General features: G+C 39.0%; 1 protein-coding gene across 2 annotated transcripts in view; it reads left to right on the top strand.

The window, feature by feature from the left end:
* The window catches only part of BACE2 (beta-secretase 2), a 47572-nt gene extending 24091 nt beyond the window's left edge, over positions 1-23481 (top strand). Inside the window, exons 3-9 of one of the 2 annotated variants that reach the window (XM_061453537.1) lie at positions 2856-3072; positions 4635-4763; positions 5972-6106; positions 9243-9344; positions 12877-13026; positions 14180-14348; positions 20378-23481. In XM_061453537.1, the coding sequence (XP_061309521.1) occupies positions 2856-3072; positions 4635-4763; positions 5972-6106; positions 9243-9344; positions 12877-13026; positions 14180-14348; positions 20378-20631 (1156 nt within the window). In that variant the 3' untranslated portion in view covers positions 20632-23481. The remainder of the gene's footprint in view (positions 1-2855; positions 3073-4634; positions 4764-5971; positions 6107-9242; positions 9345-12876; positions 13027-14179; positions 14349-20377) is intronic. The other variant, XM_061453538.1, reaches the window with a different exon arrangement.

The following is a 23481-nucleotide window of genomic DNA, read 5'->3' as shown; positions in this document are numbered from 1 at the left end:
CTGTAAACTGCTAAGAGAAGAGAGTTACCAGGCAGAACATGGAGAAGGGAGTAGTGTCACTACAGCATCGTAAACTAGGAGGCCTTTTTCTTTGCCTCTGGCTAAGATACCCTCTATCCTGCTGGAGGAGTTGAATTTCTTATTTTTTTATTACAGCCAAAACGTGTCGTTTGGAATTTTTTGTCCTGAGTGTTTGTTTTAAAACACTTGTCCCGTGAATTAGAACAAGTCTTTAGGTTTGACCTCTAAAGGAATTTCCTTCTTTTATGTCAGTGAGGTGGAAAACTATGTGCTGATTACAATCCAGACGATGGAGTAGGAAGTGGTTTTGCGGAACAGAATGTAATCTACTGACACAAGGATTATGTGATATACCTTCTCACATTAGGAATTTTGCTCTTTGAAGGAAGTAATAACGCCTTCTCATCAATATAGCATTTGTGTGCTTTACAAATGAGATGAGTATCCTCATACCCATTTCTAAGGTGGGAAAGCTGAGGCACAGGACCTGAGGAAGCGACTTGTCCTGCCTTTCCACCTGAAAGTTCAGCAGCCGTGTTAGAAAAGAAACCCAGTGGTTCTGTGTCCTGGTCCACAGCTCAATCCACCATGCTGTTACAATTTACAGAAGAAGAGCTATGTGTTGCTACTGTTGCTAGTCATGCAGTGTCTGTATTTGCAGATTCTCTTTGCTTTGTTCTCCCAGCTCTCAATTTTCTCTTTTATTTCAGGTGTTTCCTCTTCTGTTGCACAGCCAGACACTTTTCTACATGAAGAACCCTGTATTTCCCCTTCTTTTTCCTGCCCCTTCCCCCCTTTTTTCATGTCACTAATTATTCAGACTTCATTTTGATTTATCAAATCTACAGCCAGTAGCACAGTGGTGTTCTGAAGGCCCTGCCTGAGCAGAGATGTACCTTCGTCTAAGTGTCAGACAAATGCAGATTTACACAGACAAGTAAAACAGCATTAGATGACCACATACAGGTAGAATCATAGAATCATAAGGGCTGGAAAGGACCTTAAGATCATCTAGTTCCAACCCCCCTGCCGTGGGCAGAGACACCTTACGCTAAATCATATCACCCAAGGCCTCGTCCAACCTGGCCTTGAACACTGCCACGGATGGAGCATTCACAACCTCCCTGGGCAACCCATTCCAGTGCCTCACCACCCTAACAGGAAAGAATTTCCTTTTTATATCCAATCTAAACTTCCCCTGTTTAAGTTTGAACCCGTTACCCCTCGTCTTGTCACTACAGTCTCTAATGAAGAGTCCCTCTCCAGCATCCCTATAGGCCCCCTTCAGATACTGGAAGGCTGCTAGGAGGTCTCCACCTTCTCTTTTCCAGTCTGAACAGCCCCAACTTCCTCAGCCTGGTAGTAACAGTATCTCTGGAATTTGTGTTTTTTGAAATGTGATCAGTGGGGCCTATTATTTCATGTATTTCTGGTGTCTTGGAATTTACAAACGACTGAGCCCTGAAGACCCTTGAAGGGTTAGATGTCAGGAGCATCAAAAACTGCTTAGGGTATATCCTGGCCTCTTACTACTCCCTCCCTCCCTTAGCTAATAGGAGGATCAGTTGCATGGGCCATATAGCAAATTGTGCCTCAAGATTAAGTGTATGCTTGAATGGATGGGGGGTGTCTGCATTGCCATCTAAAGATTGTTCCCCATAATAGACAAAATCACACCACTTTCACTCTGGTGAGCTCAGATACAGGGGCCTCTGAAGACACTTAATTCGGCTGTTTCTGTCAGAGCCGCTGTTAGATAAAGCTGGGTTGATAAAAATGCCCACACTTGATGAACCACCTGCAGTTTCTGTTGGTTTACAAACATGTAAAGGTGGTGCTATGAAATTATTTTACACTTGCCTTTCCCTTTTTTTAAATTTACTTAAAAAAAAGTTGTCAAGTTAAAAGTCTGTCCAGATGAACCGAGAATGGTCATCCATCTCTTCAGAAAGGGAAGCTGTAGGCTGAGGAATGGGACCAAACTAAATTGTGAGGGATCTAGAACACCTGTAGCTCTTGAGCAGTGTTGTAGGTGGAAGAAGATTACTATATTTATACTACAGTATTTTTAAATGACATATCTATTGAGGTTTTTTCCTAATGTTTTTGTTAAGCCTTCCCAACAGGATTCTTTTCCTTTCTTTGCTTCCCATACTTAACTGCTCCTTTGCCCTGGTCTGGAAGGAACTCTTCCTTTCCTGCTCCAAGTCAGTAAATTATTTGTTAATAATATCCAAGTCTACATACTTCCTGATAGATAGGCCAAACTGCAGATATAGAAAACCTGTGTCTTACTGCTGATACTCACAATAATATTCCAATTTATCCAAAATTGATTTTTTAATAATATTAATGAGGTATTAGTCTACAGCTGTTCAGTTAGCTTGGCACTTCAATTTTAGATTTGAATTCAGAAACTTTTAATTTCCTAGCACCACTTAATACATTCCGTCTCCAATTAAAGAGTATTGTTCCTCTTGTGATGGACCAGTCTGAGTCAGGGACATATTGCATAGGGTAGCATAATAATACCATGTTGGATTAGGTAGCATAATACCTTAGATTTAAAAAAAAAAACAACAACAATAAAGAAAAGAAAAAGACACACATTGTGAAGATTTGAGTCATCGATAGCTTCAGAATGAGGGCTTCAAGATTTTTTCTTTCTCCTTTTTACTGCTTGTACAATGCGTACCCCTTCTTCTGTGGGTATACGTGATTGACTTTGCAGACTTAATTTTTTTTCTCCTCTCTGGGAAAAAATTGAGATTGAATATACTCTCTTGCATTATAAACGAACAGCTTGTGCATAAGTGTATCTTTTCCTTTTAAAGGTCAAGTACTTACAAATCTCAAGGGATTGATGTCACAGTCAAGTACAGTCAAGGAAGCTGGACTGGAGTGCTTGGTACAGATGTCATTACTATCCCAAAAGGAATCTATGGCAGCTACACCATCAACATTGCTACCATTCTTGAATCGGAGAACTTTTTCTTGCCAGGCGTTAAATGGCACGGGATTCTTGGTCTTGCCTACGATGCCTTAGCCAAGGTAAATTATCCTTTCCCCAGCTATTGTCTTTCACAATGACAATAAACAGAAATCTAGCTATTAAAATAAATTGAGCAGATGATCTGTCAGCATTAGACTCCTCCCTTCCAGCCACTCTTTTGTATGGATCTTTTGTGTTTGTTCCAGAAAGAATAAATTGGGAAATGATGGTACTGCAGTCCTATGTGAGGATTATGGCTTTTGTGGTAATGAAGGCTCCGATTTCAGGTCCCGTGGAATGAACAAGTTTTTACAGAGCTTTTAGTACCAGACTATGGGAGTAATGGCTGCTGGCATGTGTTTGAAGGGTGTATATTAAGGCTCTGATGACCTCCCTCAAGACCTGTCAATGGACTGATGAACTTACTTGGCAGAGCACTTGGCAGTTCTTTCTTAGGCATTCTCCATTCACCAAGTAAAAGTTGAGATGGAAGGCATATATACGGATAATTTCAGAGCAAATATTATTTATGGTGTTTTCATAAATGTAGAACCAAGCACATCCTGTTCTCAGGTAGAAGTCTTAACATTTATTACCTTGTAATCTAAAACTGAAAATCTGATTGGAATACTATGTTGTCATAGTTTTCAACCCATGCATAGCTCTCTGAGAAATTCACTAACTGAGATATACTAAATTAGAATAAATAATTCAATACTGCCCACCAACTATGAAATTAAAATGCTTTATTCAAGAGGTATGTAATCATGGTGTTGACTTATGCCATATTGCTGTCATACACTGTCAACATACAGACAAAGAAGAGCTGCTTCTCAGACTCAGGTTTGGATAAATAGTGCATTCAGGGCATTTATTTTTCCCTTCTTCCAAAGACTTAAGTATTGTTGGCTTCTGAGGCTGCTCTGTCCTTTTTGCAGTAAAAGCATTTGACACCTCTCAAGCTAGCCAGGATCTCTGCCTATCATGAGATGTACCTACATGAAAGTCAAAATTATAATGAAACTGCAGTGCTCTAGTAACTGCAAAGGAAAGCATGACATGAAATGTAGGAAAGAACCTATTGGCCAGTTATCAACTGAAGTGAGTGTGCTTGGGTATAAAGTTCTTTAAAAGAAAGAAGAGGAAGAAAGGGCCATTAAATTCAAAGTTCATTAGAATTAAACTATGCTTAAAAATTGAAAATCCACACTTTAAAATTCTGTCCTTTAACTGTGGAAATGTGTGAAGGGCAAGCTACATTTGACTGTTCTAATAACCCAAAGCCTTTTCCAAACAGAAAGCATCAGTGAGAGTTTCTGCCTGAAACTGAAACTAGTATGTGAGTTTGAAAACTGCAATTGAAAAATACTCACGTGTGTCAGAGATTTCTATGACAGTGGTCAAGAGTAAAAATGTTTTTAAAAGCAACAGAAACAGAAAAATGACAGATGTTGGGGTTTTAATCACTTGTTATTTCTTGAATTTTCATCACCTGGTTGTCAGAAATTCAGTTTACTTGAGAAAAGTTGTCTTGTTTGAATGATTTGCTTTTTTCTGCAAAGAAATTTTTTAATTAATAATTCTCCAATTCTTTTCTGTTTTGTTTTTCAACACCTTCAAGCCTTCAAGTTCTGTGGAGACATTCTTTGATTCTCTTGTGAGGCAGGCAAAGATCCCCAACATTTTCTCCTTGCAGATGTGTGGTGCTGGATTACCTGTTTCTGGGAGTGGTACCAACGGAGGTAGTCTTGTGGGTATCTGTCAATCTGAGAGGGAAGATGTTTCTTCGTTAATCTCTCTCCCTCTTTTCTATGACTATCCTACTTCCAAATTTAGTTTTTAAACGTGAAATACTTTAGATTTTTTTAAGGAAAAGTTAAGCATTTAAGCAAAACTCAAGTGTCAATTTTCATTCTCCATTCTTACTTACTTTTCAAGCTTGAGTAAACTTCTGCATTTCAAGGTAAATCTTAACAAAGAAAAATATAAATGTTACAGTGTTTCCTCAGGGCAGATTCTGCTACCTTTCTCAAACTGAGTAGTCCCTTACTCAGCTGCTCAGTTTGTTCAGTCTTACCAAAATGCTGCAGTACTTTTTTTACATGATGTGAAAAGGGGGAGAGGAAACAAGGCTCTTTTCCATTTTTGTAGACAACATGTTAAAGCAAAAAGTCTGAAGACCAGATTTTCTACTTACTGTGATTCTGGAAAGTCTTTCCATCAGTTTTAGTAGGACTGAGAATTGGCCATTTTTTATCTGGAATAGAGATTTGAATGACTGTTCCCAAATTATGCTGAAAAAAGCATATCAGCACATGAGTTGATCACAAATAGTTATTTTGTAATGAATCCATACACAGTAAATGTTAACAAACATGAGATAGATGAAGCCCAAGAGAGAACTGGCATACATTAGTTCAGTTCAAAGTCTGATGGTCTGGTATGCTTCCAGTCAGCTTCAGTGTACATTTTGATGGAAGCTAACAGTGACAGCAGTGATAGGATGGTCATATTCCATTTTGGCTGTGTGTAAGAAAAATGAAGTGTTCTTGAACAATATTAAGGTTTTTCTGATCTGATAAAGTGTATTTATGATGTGCAAGTTTAATATTCTGTCCCATTTTTATACATTGGCTAGATTAAACCACTGAAGATACTGTTTCAATTTCACACAATGGAACTTTCATAATAGGATCAGTGTTAGCTTGTAGATGAATGCTGGTAATTTGGCCCAATGTAGGAATTCTTTTTGAAGCACAATCTATGTAATGTCTAGATGTTTCATACTGGTTTATTATTGACAAAGAATTTGCCAGTAAAATCCTTACAAATGGTGCCAAGTTAAAATTTTGATGCCCTGTGTATCACAGTTAAATATTCTGCTTTTTTTGGGTGCTTACTCCAAATCTAAACATCCAGGATTTTAAAGCATGGGAATTCCTTCCTCCTTTCCCTCAGGTTCTGGGTGGAATTGAACCAAGTCTGTACAAGGGAGATATTTGGTACACACCGATCAAAGAGGAGTGGTATTACCAGGTTGAAATTCTCAAACTGGAGGTTGGAGGACAGAACCTTGAACTGGACTGTAGAGAGGTATTTGCAGTTACGTGTTTCTGTCTAAGAAAAACACTTAATTGATCAGTTTTGACTTTGCAAGCAGGTGTGTATTGCAGTCTCCTCTGAGAATTAAGGCTACATGGTAACTTTGAAAAGAAATGAATAAGCCATGTGAAATGAAGGGTGTACATCAAGCATGCTAAAATGGCTTCAAAGCGGACTTTAAAGCCGTTAGTGGTATTAGTAAACTAAGAACTAGGGTACAGTTGTTAAGTGAACAGTCCACTGAAAATAAGGCTGCTGTGGCTTGGAAGGGCTCAGCCTCTTGGCTAGTTTCAGTTGTTAACAGATGTGTCTTAACACTGAAGATGGTGCATTAATTCCGGGAGACAACAGACTTAAACAGCTACCATGTATGGTTTTCTGTTACACAGCAAAATAAGCCGAAGGGTTTTAAAGCAATTCTGGTCAAATAAAGAAAAGGAAAGATTTTTGGATTGACTCCTGTAGAGGTATAAGCATGTAATTCACGGTGGCAGTGGACAGGTGTCAACCTGGGACACTTCCCAAAGGATCTCATTCTATGCCTCCTTTTTTTTTATTTTTGTAATCCACTTTTTATCGCTTCAGCCTTGCCAGGTATTATTCCTGAAGGACATGTTTTCTGTTTTTATTAGGAATAACGTTCTGCTATCTCTGGATCAGCCTAATGAGACTGTGTTGTTGCAATTTTTATTCCAAAGCTGTTTCTTTTTCTTTTTTTTTCTGAAGGATATGTGCGTATGTGTGTGTTTTATTTGTTTCCTACTGTTGCTCATTGCTATTCATGCTCTGATTTTAGTTCTATGATTTTCATGTCCTGTTTTCATTAAACATCTTAATTTTATCTTGTGCTTGTTCTCTTAGTTGGAAATCACTGGGACATCATAATTCTAAAGTTTTTATAATTCATATAAATTAATGATAAAAACCTTATGTGTGCATAACTATTTCCATACAAAGTACAAAACTCATATTGCCATATAAAATATTTAAAATGAGTCATACTGTCTTTCAACTTAATAAGCAAAACAAGGTCTATTTAAATGCCTCTATAAAGGAAAGCAAAACCACTGGTCCTCTAACATAAATGTTTATGTTTGCTTTTCTTTCTTACCTTACAAAAGAGACAATATGTTTTTGAAGAGGAGCCCTTGTACTAATGGTTTAATACATGCTGTTTCCAGAAAACAACTTGCCTAAAAATCTAGGGGTGTTACAAAAATTTCCTGTTATTGTTGCTCTTTTCTAAGCCAAGGTTTGCTTTCACATTGTTTGTATTAGCACAGTATGCTAATCACCGGTACAGAAGCATCATTCCTTTCTTGATCAAAGGAGGTCTTCCTGTAAAAATTTAGAGGAAGAACAGTAAATTAGAGCTAGTATAATTAAAGTTTGGCTAGTTAGGGGCTTGCAGAGGATGCATAATTCACTGTATAGGATGATGAACTGTATGCCCTCTCTCCTGTTAGTTGTTTTCTAGGAAATGGAACATTTCTTTTAACCGTCATCAGAGACTTCTTCCTTTCCTTGCCAGGGAAAAGTAGTCCCCTCGCTTCAATGCTGGGAATCTGTCCAGTATTACACTGCAGATGTGGCCTTGAGCCTTACAGACCAGGCAGGGCTGAGAGAAGTACTGAGCTGCCAGCAGTGCAGGCTGCACAGAGTGCACTGTTAAACATTAACCAGGAAGACTAAGAAGGCAAGTTGCTGCCTGCTGCAAGTATGCTGTACACAGCACAAAAATCCAGGTGCTCAGTCCATATCCGAGCAATCGTGCTACTCCAGGCACTTTGCATGGGTTTATATTAGTGGTGACCCTCTTGGCTGGGCCTTATACCTACTTTTTTTCCAGGGATGGGTTTCTAGGACAGTGGCAATTGCGTATTTGTGGTACCAATCTGTTAAACTGGACTCCACAGTGCCTTGATACTTCTCTCCACTCTTTAGAAGCATTTCTGTTTATTCTAAATGGTTTCCTGTTTGCTTTTCTTTCAGCTCTGCTTGGCAGCCTATAGCAGCTCTTTCTAAGTTAGTTACTTTTTTGTTTGGTGGGTTTTATTTTCATCACTGTGCTAAAGCTATTCTGTATGACTTGATAACATCTAAACCAAAGTATTTTAAATTTGCTTGCTCTTTAACCTCTTCCTAAAAAGCCTATGCTGTATATTATTCTCTGTCTTATGATTATGCCATAAATATGTCACTGTTCAGTTCTATTGATCTTACTGCCTAAGCTAGCAACAAAAGTAGTTAATTCAAACAGCTGTCACTGCTACTTGCTTCCCCTCCTCCCCCAGTTAATCATAGTTTTTAAGGAGTTCATGAAAAAAATATATACCTTTTAAAATGTTTATTCTTTGCTTGATGTATCTGAAATTGGCTGAAATATCCTCATCTGAGGGTTTGGGTTTTAGTAATGAAATGTTTGCTATGGGGTTTTAGTGCCAATTTTGAGGCAGCCAGATTGAAATTTCAAGGGGATTTTATACATGGGGGTTTTTCCGTGTTTTAGTGGTTTTCAGCAGTCAAGAGAGAAAGGTCTGGCACTTGTCATTTGTACTCTTGAGCCAGTACCAAGTGTGACTTGTAGTGAGGTATAATGCTCCCCAAGTATTCTTGAATTAGATGTACCAGCCATTAAAAGTAAGTCGCTGCACTGTGTTTAAAATAGAGTGAGTTGTTTCCATTCTAGCAGAGACCTTGATTCAGGGCTTGGACATACTTGTAAGCTACATCAGCATACTTAGCATCTGTCTGTACTGACCATGAGAGTACTTCTGCCCCAAAGCATGTGGGAAGTAAAGCAGATTAGCTCACAGCTCTGACAGGGGCTGGGGTTTACTTCTTTTTACAGTGGTTTGGCTATTTGTGCTAGCTGTGGTAACACACAGTAATTTCCCGAGTGGTGCAGATAAACTCAGTCTTGTGTCTAGGCTGACCGTATCCTGCTTTTGCTCTAAACTTCATTTGAATTCAAGCTGTCAAGTAGAGAGAGCTGCTGACAGATATGACATGTGGCTTTGGGAAGACAGCTATCAAAAAGGAACAGCTTTGTCATTGTTATGAAACAGTGGAATCTGCATTACATAGCTACAGTGTGTAACTTCTTTAATTTTTTCACCCTCCCTAGTACAATGCTGATAAAGCGATAGTAGACAGTGGAACCACGCTCCTCCGTCTGCCCCAGAAAGTCTTCAGTGCAGTTGTGCAAGCGATAGCTCGCACATCTCTGGTAAGCTAATGTCATTCAATCTGCTCAAAATGTTAAATTCCTGCTACATTATCACATCTTTGAAAGGAGTGTCATCTTTGCTATCTACCTTGTAAGTGACAGGGTTTTAACCTGGGGGGGGAGCAGAATCTTTCCTGATCTACTTCTGTTAATAAGTGAGGAGTGACTGATAGTCTTAGGAAACAGAAAAGACAAAGGAAGATGTGAAGATGGAAAGGGAGAAGGGAAAAGGGGGGTCCAAGTACAAAACAGAAATATGTGTATGGAAATGCGTCAGAAATAGTGCAAAGTTGGAATATTTTGTTCTAAGCATTTCAGAAACATGAGCATAATACCTGTTGCTCTGATTCAAAGTATAAAGAGTGCAAAAATCAGTCCTTTCACTCAAAATGGAGTGTTTATAAAGTGGAAGAACCTGCTATTGCAAGCAGTTTCTTTCCAAGTATAATGCCTATTGTTGTATAGAATGGATGCCATTCATTAGGATTTTTCATATCAAGAAAACTGCTTTTGACCTTCATTATTGAATTATTTATGTTTAAAGGCGTCTTTCTTTGGAAATAGAGTGGGCTTTAGAAGTAGGGCATGGAAATGGTGGATTTCTGTGAGTGTAGAATAACCAAAGCAGCATTTTCTGGTTAATATAAACTATTCATAACTTTTGGTTGAATACAGTGAACAGCGCCAAGAAGGTTAAAGATGAAGAATAAATCCCAGATATTTCAGTGTAAACAATTTAAACATTTTTGTCACGGATTCACAATCAGACAGCTGTACTTGTTGCAAATCACAGGAAATACAGTAACTGGACTATTGGCTAGTTGTCCAAAAGACAGAATATTTGCCAGTATGCTGATAATTCAAGATTTAGATCCTTTTCCTACCTGATTGAGAGCAGAGATTTGGCATGAAGTGTTCTTCACTGCCTTCAGGTGTCCAGCATCTGATATAAATGTACTAGTTACTTTATGTAGCTCAACTTCCCTAGTTGAAAAGTTTTCTGTTTGCAAAGCACTTACGTATTGACTGGAACAATTTCAGTCAATGAGAGGGGAATTGTAAGAAGCCTACCCAAGATCTCTTGTAACGGCATCTTGTGGTAGGGCATCCTCCTGTGAAGTGGATCACAGCGGTCCACACTCCTCTCTGGTCTTGGTCAGGACATTTGAACTAAGACTTTCCACATGACAAGTAAATAGTCAACTGATCAATAAAGTATTAGAGGGAAACCACTCACTTGTTCTGCTTGACAGTTTCTGGTCGTTCTATTAAAAATGCATAAACTAGCTCTTCTCTTTTAGGGTTTCTTTTTAATCTCAAGGACCTTGCTGCTGTACCCATTTCCCTACACACACACACACAAAACCCCAGCTTTCACAGCTCTAAACAAAGGAAATAATCTATAAAATAAGAGAGCAGTTACAAGATGTAAGGATCAGATTCCAGCTGTGTACGAAGAATGTCAAGACAATGGATATTTTCAGTAACTGTACCATAGCATCACAACTGTACTTTTAGCACTTTGTGCTTCTGTCAGGCTATGTACCACTGAAACATAAAATCATCTGCTGTAGTCAGACATACTTCTCTGACCACAGGTGAACTAGGTTAACAAGTTCCTGCTCCTAGCAGCTTGTTATGAGCTTCCCTGCAAGATGTTATTGCCCCCTCAGGTATACTGAGATAACTGCATGTGAAGCGTTCCTTTATCCAACTCCATAAAAATCCAAGGCTGTGAGCTTTATGCTCTTCAGTGGTGCAGATATTTTTTTAAACCTTACTTATTTGGACTGACATATTTTAGGGAGAAGTTGTAGATGCAGAGATGCAGCTTGATACTGGCAAGTCTGAAGGGTGGTGGTTTGGTTAGGTGGGCAGAGGTGAGCCTCAGAGGGGTGGCATTTACTGCACCTCACTGAGCTGAAGTCAAAACAGCATGTCTGTTCATACAGAGTGAAACTTAGCATGTAATACAAAGTTAATAACTTGAAGAAAGGAAGTCTCAAATAAACCTAAAAACTTTATTTTAATAATCTTTTAGGTGTCATACAGCCAAATCCCTCCAATGCATTTCTTCAGCATACAGAAGTAAGGCAAAGAAATGCAATGTAATAAACAGTCTTCCTGGGAAATGAAAGTAGACACTTAACACAGAGCACTTCATGGGCTTGGACTGTCCAGTGTGGGTGCTACCATGCAGTTTCTTCAGATCACAAGCTCTGCTTTCCAAGAGAAAATGAAAAGAGAGAGCTGTATTTTCAGCAGGTGTGGCCTGGGATTTATCTGTGAGGGGCAGAGCATTCTGACCTGTGCCAAGAAATGTACTTAAGCACACATTGAGAGCTAAAGGTAAACCCAGTCTGTATGTGAGGGTAAGTCTCACTGTGTGCTTCCATGAATGTAGGCTTTCTGGCCCAAAACCAAGAAATAAGCACCTGGAAGTACTAAGAGCCTAATATTGTGCAAATATTTCATTAGCAGGTATGTGGGGTGGGGTGAATACTTGTGACCTGTTAAAATGCCATATAACTAATGTATGAGCTGGTGTTTACAAAATAATCAGTATGACAGTTAAATACAAATGAGGGGAGTGGAGAGGATGGATTCTATCTTTCTCCTTTCCCAAAGGGGAGGCTTTGGCTGTGCGGCATCAGAGCAAGATACTGCCTTGGATGTTCCTTCATGTGGGAATGAGAACCAGTGCAAAGTAATGCACTCAAATAAGGCAGGTTTTTCATCTGATCTGGCAGCAGATCAGCTTCAGGGAGCAGGAACATCAGGCAAGATGTTTGTCTTAGGCAAACAAGCTCTCTCAGGGTTTGCTTTTTGCTTTATTAGTGACATATTATATAATATATTAAAAACAACTGTTAATCTTATTTCAAGAGCATGTCAAGTTGTATTGGCAGTGAGTGGCAAGGCAGCAAAAGACAGAGGGATGTGTTTCTTTCCACTGACCGTAGCAGACCTTGATTCCTGTAGATGCCAGGAGATTCTGGCTTAGACCTTGTCTTCAAAACCCTGAAGCTGAGTAAGAAGCTGTAGGTCTGTGAGGAAGTGAGATGACTCCATTGCATATTCATGGGTTTTGTATTTTGGTTTGTGTTTCTAAAAAGTGTCTGCTGCTTCAAAACATTGGCGTTTGTTCAGAGCTCTTCAGAGAAGATGTAGATGGGTAGTAAGAGCCTCTTGATGCTTTTCCTCTGTGGTACTGATTTCTCAGGGAGGTTCTACATGTCCACTGCAGAAGTGGAAGCAGTGAGACACAAATGGGGAAGGAAAGAAGAGCTAAACTTACTTTGCCTCTTCCCCCTTCTTCCAAGTCACAATGGGCTATGATACACCTTGATTTGTGTGTTGGGTTTTTGCTTTGATCCTCAAAGAAAAAGCTCCCTGTAAGACTTGTGTGCATGCTTGAATTTCTCCATGGGAATTGAAGAATTATCAAGCAGTGGTAGATATAATTTACAAAAATCTTATCAAAATGTCTGTAATCTGTATGCTTTTTTTTTCTTTTTTTTTTTTTTAATAGATACAAGAATTCTCTTCTGGTTTCTGGACTGGTTCACAGCTTGCATGCTGGGATAAAACTGAAAGACCCTGGTCCTTATTTCCGAAACTCTCTATATATCTAAGGGATGAAAACTCCAGTAGGTCGTTTCGGATCTCTATCCTACCACAGGTCTCAACATTCTTTGTTTATTCATTTATGCATTTATTTTTACTGTTATAAAGCACATCCTCTTAAAAAAAAAATAGGAGCTATTTTTAGCCATAATAGAGAACTGTCTTATTGCGTGCAAGGGAAATCTTTTAAAATGACATTTTAAAAATCAGATTGTAAACAGGGAAGATAACATACTTGTCAAACCTAAAACAAAAAAGGAAAACAGTTTCCCGGTGAGTGTGCAGTCCATGTAGTTGGGAATGATTTTTTCAAATTGTCAGGAAAAATAGGCAAGTTCTTGTTTTGTTTCATGAGCTTTAACCATATTAAATGTGAGTACAGAATGTGTGTGTTTTGTTTTGATCTTCTCATTTTGGGAAGCAGATTGATCTGGTTTCTGTGGCATTCATGTGATGTCTTCACCATTTTCCGTAACTTGGTTTGCTTACCTTTTATTATTATTCCATCCCAGCTTTTAGAAAAAAAAAATGCCACTTTTATTTTTCCTTTCTGGCTTCCACTCCTGGTATAGGCTGCAATACAGGCTAGTATCCTCTAACATTGCTAATACAGTCTTTTACCTCAGGGGATGGTCAGGAGCAGAGGGGAGAATGAACCTATTAATTAAGTGTATTTTTAACTTGAAATATAGTAAAACCTTATGATAAGCTTTTTCTGTATTGATCATGTAGCTTGGCAATCTTTCATCTTCCCTGAGGGCAGAAGGGGTAAAATGTGACTTGAATTTATGAATCTAGAGCCTTGAAGCTGACACTGAATGCTTTCTGAATGAATTCCATCCTGATAATCTTTTAAGTAATAGAATTATTCTCTAATTTGAGTTCATATGCCAAATTCTTTCTCAGCTATCTTTCCCTTATGGAAAATACAATAAAAAGTGGCTCTCGTGAATTTGCTGTTGACCTTCACATAGTGACCGACTGTGTTCAAATTTAAGCTTAGAATCTGAGAGCTTTACATCTTACCTGCATGTAAGCTCTGACCAGTTTTAAATCATGTACAAAAATCTGCTTGCCCCAATTCATTCTCTATTTCCAGTGGAGTTTGAGTGCTTGAATATCAAAATCAAGAAGTCTGAACTTCTAAGTACTGTGTGGTATTGCTTCTTACACTCTGTCATCTTTATTTTATTTTATTTTTTTAATAGCTTTATATTCAACCTATCCTTGGAATAGGAGAGACTTTACAGTGCTACCGATTTGGTATCTCTTCCTCCACAAATGCTCTAGTTATTGGTGCTACAGTCATGGAAGGCTTCTATGTAATATTTGATAGAGCCCAGAGGAGAGTGGGCTTTGCAGTGAGTCCATGTGCAGGTAAGTGAAATACAGTTCAGGACTTGATGGGTGAGGAAACACCTGGTCTCTCAGAGAAAACCTTGACACTTATCTGATGGGGAAAAGCGTGATTACTTATGATGTGTGAAGGGTGTATTTTTGAGCAATCCCAAGTTATTCACATTTCAAGGGGAGAAAAAAAAAAAAGAAAAAGCTGAATTGCACACAAGTCTTTTGGCATGAAGTAAATCAGCCTCAGCTTTGGGTATCTTAGCTGCATTATTCCCTCTGAGAGATCTTTTTGAGACATCTGTCTCTGTGTGCAGTTTCCCCAGCAGTTACATGAGACAAGTTCCTGTTTTTAATGCAGCTTCATTATTGTGTAGTTCCTGTTCTAATTTGCCGATAAATTAATTCTTCAACTAACTTTTGGAATGTGTAGTAAAGTACCTTACTTGCACTTTTCTTTTAGTGTAAACTGTGCCTTTTCAGCCTCTCTTTCTGTCAGTAAGAAAGAGCTAAGGTGAAAATGGGACTTGGATAAAGACTTGTGTTTGTGTTGGCTCTAAACAAATAGGTTTCTCAGTGTAAGTAGAAAGTCATTGATTTTTTTAATTATCTGCTGAGGAAATGTGAAAAAGCTCCTTTTTTTTTGCTTTTTGTTATTTTAAAGTGCTGTTCAGTTTGTCTTTTCATGATTTCTTTTATCTCATCAAGTGTAGTTAAAAACAGAAGTTTTGAGGTTTCCTCCCCTGTTGTTGAGGCATTGCTTTGTCACCACAGGGACATGCAAGTGGGAGAGGAGGGAAGGGACATGAACCCATACCCAAGTTTCTGTCCTAGACAGAAATGGTGACGCATGGAAAACATTGTATCATCTGAGATTTTCATGAGAAAAGGACTACTGCTGACAGTGCTTCTTTAATCCCCAGTATTTGTGTTAGAGAGGGTAAGGGCAATAAGTAGTTGAATGCTTAATGCAACCTGGTAATTGAGGGGAAAAAGAGGAGAGGGACTAGGTAGCCGAGTTGTAGCTCCAGGGCATTTTAAAAGCCTTTTTTTTTTTTAATCTCTCCATTGTTAATGGGCTGAAAATTGTCATCTTTGAGTTTACTATGAAAGAAAGTCTGGATATTGATGTGGACCTCTATGAGGTACCATGCAGTGATGAAAGACACATTTTGAATGTGTCTGAATATTTGTCTTGTTACACTTTAGTTCCAAAATGTGTCTGGAACTAAAGTGTAACGAGATAAATACTACAAGCCAGGTTTTCCTGCATTTCATTTTTCTTTATGCTTTCTAACTGCAATTTCAGCAAGCGTAGAGCTGCCTCTTGTCCCTGTCACGCTGCAACCATTAATGGAGAGGGGAGGGGGCGTTTTGACAGAACATACTGACCAACATCTAGTCAGCAGGGGCCACAAGTCAGCTGATACTCATAAGAACACTTTGACAGCAGATCTTTGTTAAGAGAAAGAGCTGGTGAACCATAATAACACCTTAATGTTAATATTGCTACGTAAAAGTATAGAGTTCGGCCATTCCAAGTAGCTCTGCCAACCTTGTGTAAAGAGGAAGAACTGAGCTTGCTGAGTAGAAATGAAATCTGAATTTGCATGAGCTTGGACACATAATAATACCCAGCTGGTGCTAGAAGGCATTTCCTCCTTATTTCTTTGTCCATGCTTCATGCATATGTCTAACCTAGCATCATGGGAATTTAGCTTCTTGAGAAATCAGATGACACAAGCCACTGACTGAGACAAGATACAGTGATCTGTCAGACTCCACTCACGGGGCAGATGACATTTTGCTGGATATGCCAGTTGATTTGAATTCATTCCAACACAGCTTGTGATTTCCGTTATTTAACACTGCTTTCATCAGAAAATCACAACTGTGAGTGGCTAGCAGTCTCTGCAGTGTGAGGGATTAAGCTGCCTACCTGGCTTCCTGTGGAGTCCAGCTATGTCCTTCATAGCAACTATATTAATGTAATTTATTTGGAGCTTTTTAGTCTGTTTGTGGACATAAATTAAATTGAATGACTGGTGGCATAAATTTTCAGAAATATTGAAATACAAAAGACCATTTGGTGTGGCTTTGCAATGACCTATGCTTTCTTGTTTACAATAGAGTGTTAACGCTAAATTTAAGCCCATGTTTTTATAAGATGTTAAACAGGTATGTGATGAATATAAAAATGAGGGGAACAGGACTAAAGGCTTTAACATCATTGAACTTCCTGTTGAGACTTGACTAGACATGAAAACTGGCTTATTCCGCAATACTTGCACTGTTTTCATTCTCCAGGATGTACCAAGAGTTAGGAGAGTTAGATAGATTCCTGCAGGAAGCTATTCTATTGTAGCAGGAAAAGAAATTTGCTTTTTTCTCAATATGGGAAGCCCTTGAAGACTTAATTCTGCTCATTACTAATTTCAGATTGTTTCAAACTGCCTGTTGATAATTTCAGGGATAACTTACTATTTATAGGATGACTAGAAAAGGCTTGGATCAGGTTCCTTCTTGAGACAATATGTTTGGATCAACTAGGTAGCATTGGTGAAGCGACATAATAGTACCTTGGCATCAAGCACAATTAGACGTCTAGTATTTTTGTAGTAAGTGAGAAGATCCTAAGAGCAGCACTTAGATGGTTTTTAGGAAAGAAGTGCACCAAGCACTCTAATCTACAGTAAACTGTGATGAGACAGAATACACCCATATCTGTGGGCACTGAACCTGGGAGAATGGATGGCATGATGAATAGCAGAGCTTCAGTCCAGAAAGGCCTTGGTAACCTGGAGGACTAGGCAGCAGAAAACTCAAGTTTCAGTGAACAGAAGTGCAAAGGTTCTGCACCTCAAGCAGAAAACCAGCATTCATGGGTACAGTCTGGGAAGGGACTGGCTGAATAGCAGCCTTGCGGAAGAACAGCTAGGTATTATAGTGGGCCCTAAACTGAATGCAAGTCAAGATTGAGTGCAAGTGAAACTACATAACAAAGGACAACACCCACCAGTTACATTCAGGAAGGCTCAAGTTGGACATGAGGAATTTCTTCTTCACCAGGAAGGTGGCACAGCACCGAAACAGGCTGCCCAGGGGGATCAGTGCATCTCTATCCTCAGGGTATTACCAGACCTGGCTGGATAAAGCTGCAAGTGACCTGATCTATTGATGGTGACAGTCCTGCTTGCAGTAAGAGGCTGGACTAGGTGACTTTCAGGGGCCCCTTCCAAGCCACAGTTTACAATTTTATGATAAATTTGATCTTACTTTAGGTTTGCTTCCTTTCCAAACCACCCAAGATGGTGAGTGAGTGTGTTAAAATTCTACACAAATGTCATAAACCAGCATTTTCCAGAGGTGCCATTTTTGTCCTGTAATCATCGATAATGAAAATCTTATTTATTTGACATCAAGAATTTATTGTAGGTAGCTACCAGATACTCTTAAAAAATATGCCAAAATACCCTAATTCATCTAATGTGTAAATAAGCTACAGGTGTGTGACTGTTAGTATGTTAAGGGCTTGTTTGAACAATTTAGGCAAATTTCTTCTCTTTTGATTTCCTCTCACTTTCACTGGGAGTGGAAGACAGTGAGGGAAAACTTTTGGTTTTGGAGGGAAGAAAGCAGAGGCTGTGCTGCTATCAAGTATTCTCAAAATGTAATTTAAAATGTTGGCCACTATGGCAACAGTTTTCTATTGCCTTTTTTAATAGGAGTAATTGTTGCACTCAAGCCAAATAATGAGTAATTAGGGACTGTATATTTTCAAAGCTGTCTCCAACATGGAAAATTATGCTGCTTTTTTCACTTCTTCAAAACACTAAATTCCTAGGTAGTAGTACTTATACCTTGCATTTCACATTAGTATTACATGTTGTTTAGCTTGGTTTTGCTGCAGAACTTCATAAAGACAGATTAAATGGTGCAAGGGGGTGAGATGTCCAGAAAAAACAATTACATGGTAGACAAATTGCAGTAGTGGGACTCTGAATAAAACTGATTTCTGCCACAGACCTCCTAGGTAGTCTTTTACAAGTCTGTCCACTTCTGTGCAGCTCCCTTACAGTATCTGTGTAACAGCCATGTCTTGGCAAAGATATGCTGACAATATAAGGTACATGGGCCAGTTTATTGCCATCTGATGAGCTGAGATACTATATGTTTGATATTCACCAGTGTTATTACGGTGGTTGTGCATGCAGCCTCAGCTTTCACCTTCTCCACTCCAGCAGCTTATTGCTGCTAAAGGAGTCTTCCCACGCTTGCAGCTGGAGAAGGGGTTGGTTCAGTTGTGTGATTCTACAGAAAATTCCTTGTTTGGGCATTTTGTTTGCTATGAAATGTTGGTTTTCTGTATAGTCAGTGAGTTGCCCTGACTGTCCTTGCAGCCAAACAGTTACTAGCACCAGCACAAAAGAGGCACTGAGGGCAAAAACTGAGGACAAGCAGGACTGTCTCTTTCAGCAGCAGCATGCAATTAACTTGAATTAAGTCTCTTAATTTTAATAAGACTCAAGGCTTGAAGTAATATGAGGTGTTAGGAGGCCAGAGACTGAATGCCAGCTAAAATCTCTCCCAGTAAACTGCAGGTAGAGCAGCCCACCTATTCTGCATTTGTTTTTCCACAAAAGATCTTAAAGACCACCTTCCTGCTTTTCCAAAACACAGATTTCCCTCTTCCTTCCAACGGGTATTTTAGACTAAACTCTTTAAACATGCTTTCAGGAGTCACGTCTAAGATATGTGTAAATAAGAAACACTGTTTTCAGCAGGCAGGATCGCTTAGAATTTGGCAAGAATTTGTCTGTGTATAAAACAAACAAGAAATGAAGCAGGAAGGTTAAAACTGAGGCCTTTATAAGAAATACGCAAATGTGTCTTGAAGTACCTGACCAGAGAAGTGAATTACAAGTGTTTGGAAGGTTGGTTAAAATACACAGATAGTACTAACTGCAGACTCCTAGTTGCCCCAGGCACGCCAAAAGGTATCCGTCCTTCCCTGGCCACACACTTGCAGATATGAAATGCTCTAAATTTTTGTTGCCCTAGGCAACTCAGTTGCTGTGCCTTTACAATACGGGTAGCCCTGTCCACAACTCGGGTGAACTTTGCTGCTCTTGCCACGGTTACTGTGACAACCATGAGCGGCATAACTCTTTTTAGCAGATACTGGTGTAACAAGTAGGGGATTGTGATGGCAAGGAAACAAGTCACACAGTCTCTGATGTTACCGAGATGGATGGCTGTTCAAGAATGGAGCTGCCAAGGCACCCCTTCGTGCTTTTTGCCTTACCTTTGTCATCTCCATTTTTTGAGCTGCTTTGTTAGCTTCTCCCTCCCTGGCGAACAGCGCTGCTCCTTCATGTCCCAGCTCCTCAGTCCTGACACTGACCTTTTTCTCCAGTGTTCCCCTTTTCTGGACCACCTTCACCCAGCTCTTCTGCCTCACTTCCTCTTCCTTCTGAATTTTCACCTCCACTCACAAGAGTATCTATGCTGCTTTCCACCCTGCACCTTGTGTTTAGGATACAGCCCTTTAAGGTACCTGTGAAGCTAATGAACCTGCATGCTGCTCCCTAAGACCCTGGTAGATAGCAAACCCAGAAGATGTAAGAATCATCTGAGGTACTTTTCCAGTTGTTTCGAATGCTGGAAATAAAGTTAAACTGCCCAGGACCTGACCTACTCCAGTGTAGATGTTGTAGGATTTTTAAGCTTTGTTAAATTGACATTTCTGAAAGGTTAGTCCAGGGACAAAAGGTGATTCAGTGGCTTGGGCTTTAACTTCATCTGCAAGAGATCTGATTTAACTGTCCTCTCATTGACAGTCTGGGTAGATGTGGGAGTGTCATGGTCTCCTTATGCTTCAGATTCCCATTTTGTAAACATGGGCTACTATCATTTTTATTGCAATGAGAAATATAAGAAAACATGAGATGTATGATAATGGAAGGAGAGAGATACATAGGTATTTAGGCTAGATCTCTTGTCATTTGCTTTTAAATGGTGTCTGTAGACTTCATGTTTTCCTTTTTGTAATTTCTCAGAAGTTGATGGCTCGCCAGTATCTGAGATTGAAGGCCCTTTCACAACAGCAGATGTTGCAAGCAACTGTGTTTCGAGCGTTTCTTTCCATGAACCAGTGTTGTGGATTGCTTCCTATGCTCTGATGAGCCTGTGTGGAATTATCCTCCTTATATTGATCATCCTGCTGCTTATTCCACCACGGTGCCAGCATCGCTACACTGACAATGACGTGGTCAATGACGAATCCTCCTTAGTGCGTCATCGATGGAAATGAGAACTTGATCGTCAAATTTGGGACTTAAACAGAATGAAAAACAAAGTACTTTGCCAAGGGGAAGAAGCCAATGCCTCAGTCCTTTCTACGTTCATTACAAATTGCTGTTGAAATCCAGCCAAATATCCTGCATTATAACTTTTTAAACTTTATTTTCTAACACTGATTCTGAACCAAAGCACTGTTAACCACCGCTTAAGTGCTACGGTACTGGATTTGCTACTGCAGTAAAATGAGCCTTAGTGCTCACAATAGTACCTTCTTCTTTTTTTTTTTTTAAAAAAAAAAAGAGAGAGAAAAACCCCACACCACGCTGTTCTTCCACTGTCCATCCCTCTCACAAAAAAAAGAGCTGTCAGTATTTTCTAACTAATCAAGCCCTGACTGTAGAAAAAGAGAAAAAACTTAATAATCTTTCTTATTAATAGCATTAAATGAATACTGCTTTATGTTTACATCAATTCATTTTGAAACTGTGCTTATGGTGCGGGAGAGGGAGAAAGGCCAGACTTAAGCAGTAGAGGAATGCAAATGAGGTCAGGAAGAAATGTTGGTCTGTGGGTTTTTTTCCTCAAGATCACTGCTGCCACTTGAGAGGGCAGCCCTTCCTGAGTGTCATTACAAAATAGTTTGAGGAGGTGAAAACTGGGGAACAAACCTGTTCAGCCTTAGTGTAAAACAAGACTACCTCTCTTAATCCACAAGGATGATACCACTGGTAAGCCTGTGGCTTAGAACTGGTCTTGAAGCACAAGATGCTCATACAACCAAATACAACTCCTTGGCTTTGAAACAGTGGATTTTATAAAAATTAACACTTCATGACTTTCCACTTTGGTCCACAAAAGAAAAGCCTCTCAGTTTTCCCCCTGATATGGGGTTTTGTGGGGTTGGTTGGGTTTTTTAGAGTTAAGGATGACTGATACTTAGAAAAGGCTGGTCTTCATATGTATTGGACAGATGATAAAGTTAAGGTCTGTGTTCTGCCATGTCTTCTGATATATCTGAAAACAAACATCGTAAAACTGAAAACAATAGTGGGAGAGAGCAGGAAAGAATGTATTTGACCAGACCTCCACTGTACAAGCACAAGTCTTAATGCCAAGGTCAGAACATGGTATTTTCTTTGCAAATAGGACAATTTTTCCTGTATCAAGTCAGTGAGCATTGTAGGACCTCCATCTCTTTCTTATAGCACTGGCATAGTCAGGTTGAAAGATAAACAATACAAGGTTGAGGAGTCCTGTGATAACTATTAGTTATCTGGTTTGGGGGCATGGGAAGGGAATAAAAAAAAAAAATGGGAAAAAAATTCCTTCGCATTTTGATAGCAGAGCAGTTTTCATATTTGTGTGGGAAACAAGGAGAAAAAAAAAGGAAGCTTGGCTCTGAATCTGCCAATCCCTTGCCTGGAAAATTTTCTGCCTATAGTCCCTTCAGTATGGCTTTCTTATTCACACTGCCTCTGCATCTGACTGCATGGAATAAGCAAAGACTTCTTCTTTTCAGAAATGGTGCTTTTACAGAGGTGAACATTATGTGTGTGAAAATAAAGCACTCTTGGTTTTTATTAACTAACTCATGTATTTCACTTCATAACTGGAAGTGCCTGTGGTTTTCTTTCCTTTTTAATTCTTGTACTTTAAAATTGCTTGGCTGAATACAGTAAAATGATAGGTGTCGTGATCCAATGTCTGAAAATTATTTCTCTTGGAATTAGGAGGAACTTTTGAGTTTGCCTCCCTTCTTTGCCTCTTACTTTGTAAAAGGAGAAAAATGATGAATTATAGGAAATGTAAGAAACTGTAGAACTTAGGTGTTTCTCTGTATTCTATTTTCCATGTTTCTTTTTTAATGTCTTATAATTAGACTTTTTAGTACACTTATAACAAAAAAGAAGTCCCCTTGAGTTTTTCTTAAAGCAGTATACTTTGCTCTGAAAAGATAAGAGTGGTGTTTCCAATTCTGTGGTTTGGTTCCGTATCCTCCTCCCGTGTTTGGTTATATACATAACAAATAATTTTAACATTGTATTCCTTCTTCTACAGTATGTTAATATAAGTAATGCTTCTGTCACCTGTTTCAAATAGAAACACAGTGTGAATGTTTCAATTGGTACAGTGGTAAACAATGAGCCTTTTTTCAATTCAGAAAGTAGTAACACTTGTATGCTCTTTAAACTGTTTCTTAGCTGCTTCCCTCTCCCCACTCCCTCGGATCTCCTTACCATAAAGAATACTAGGAAGGAATTTACTGGGAAAGGTTCTTGGTATACATTCTAATGGCAAGCAGGATTTCTCTGCAGTTGCTTAACAAAGTACTTTCAGTGTGCTAGATTTTATATTAAACCTTTCAGTTTTGCCCTTTCACTTTGAATGTCATTGGTCAAGACATTTTAATAGAAACACTTGAATTATAGGAGCAATAATCAAGTAGCACAAATGAAATGGTGATATATTCTTGAATTTCAAGGCATCCCTTGTCACTAAAATTTGGCTTTTAGTAAAAATGCTGTTAGCGACATCTGCTAGCAGCACAAACTTCATCTCAGCTTGTAAATTGATACTTACACTGGCAGATATTTAGGTGAGTATTGCTTTGTTGCTCTGGCAACAAGAAAAGCAATAGAAACCCTTGAGGGTTCATTTTTAGCCTACAGCACATTAAGAAAAATAATGCTCTCAGGCATTTTTCTATGAAAGATGAAATACAGTAACAGATTACAGTGTTACCAGTGTATCTTACTGGTGATATCTTTACCTGATATATTTTTATTTAAAGGAGAGTGCTGGCAGGTATTTTGTGTTCCTCTTAACTAACTTCAGAAAGAAGATTAGACCATACCTAAAA

Source organism: Pezoporus flaviventris, unplaced genomic scaffold, assembly GCF_033815535.1.
Source record: "Pezoporus flaviventris isolate CSIRO_AGI_PZ_B2104156 unplaced genomic scaffold, CSIRO_AGI_Pfla_v1 ptg000015l, whole genome shotgun sequence".
Classification (NCBI taxonomy): domain Eukaryota; kingdom Metazoa; phylum Chordata; class Aves; order Psittaciformes; family Psittacidae; genus Pezoporus; species Pezoporus flaviventris.
This window is presented reverse-complemented; position numbering and strand designations above follow the sequence as displayed.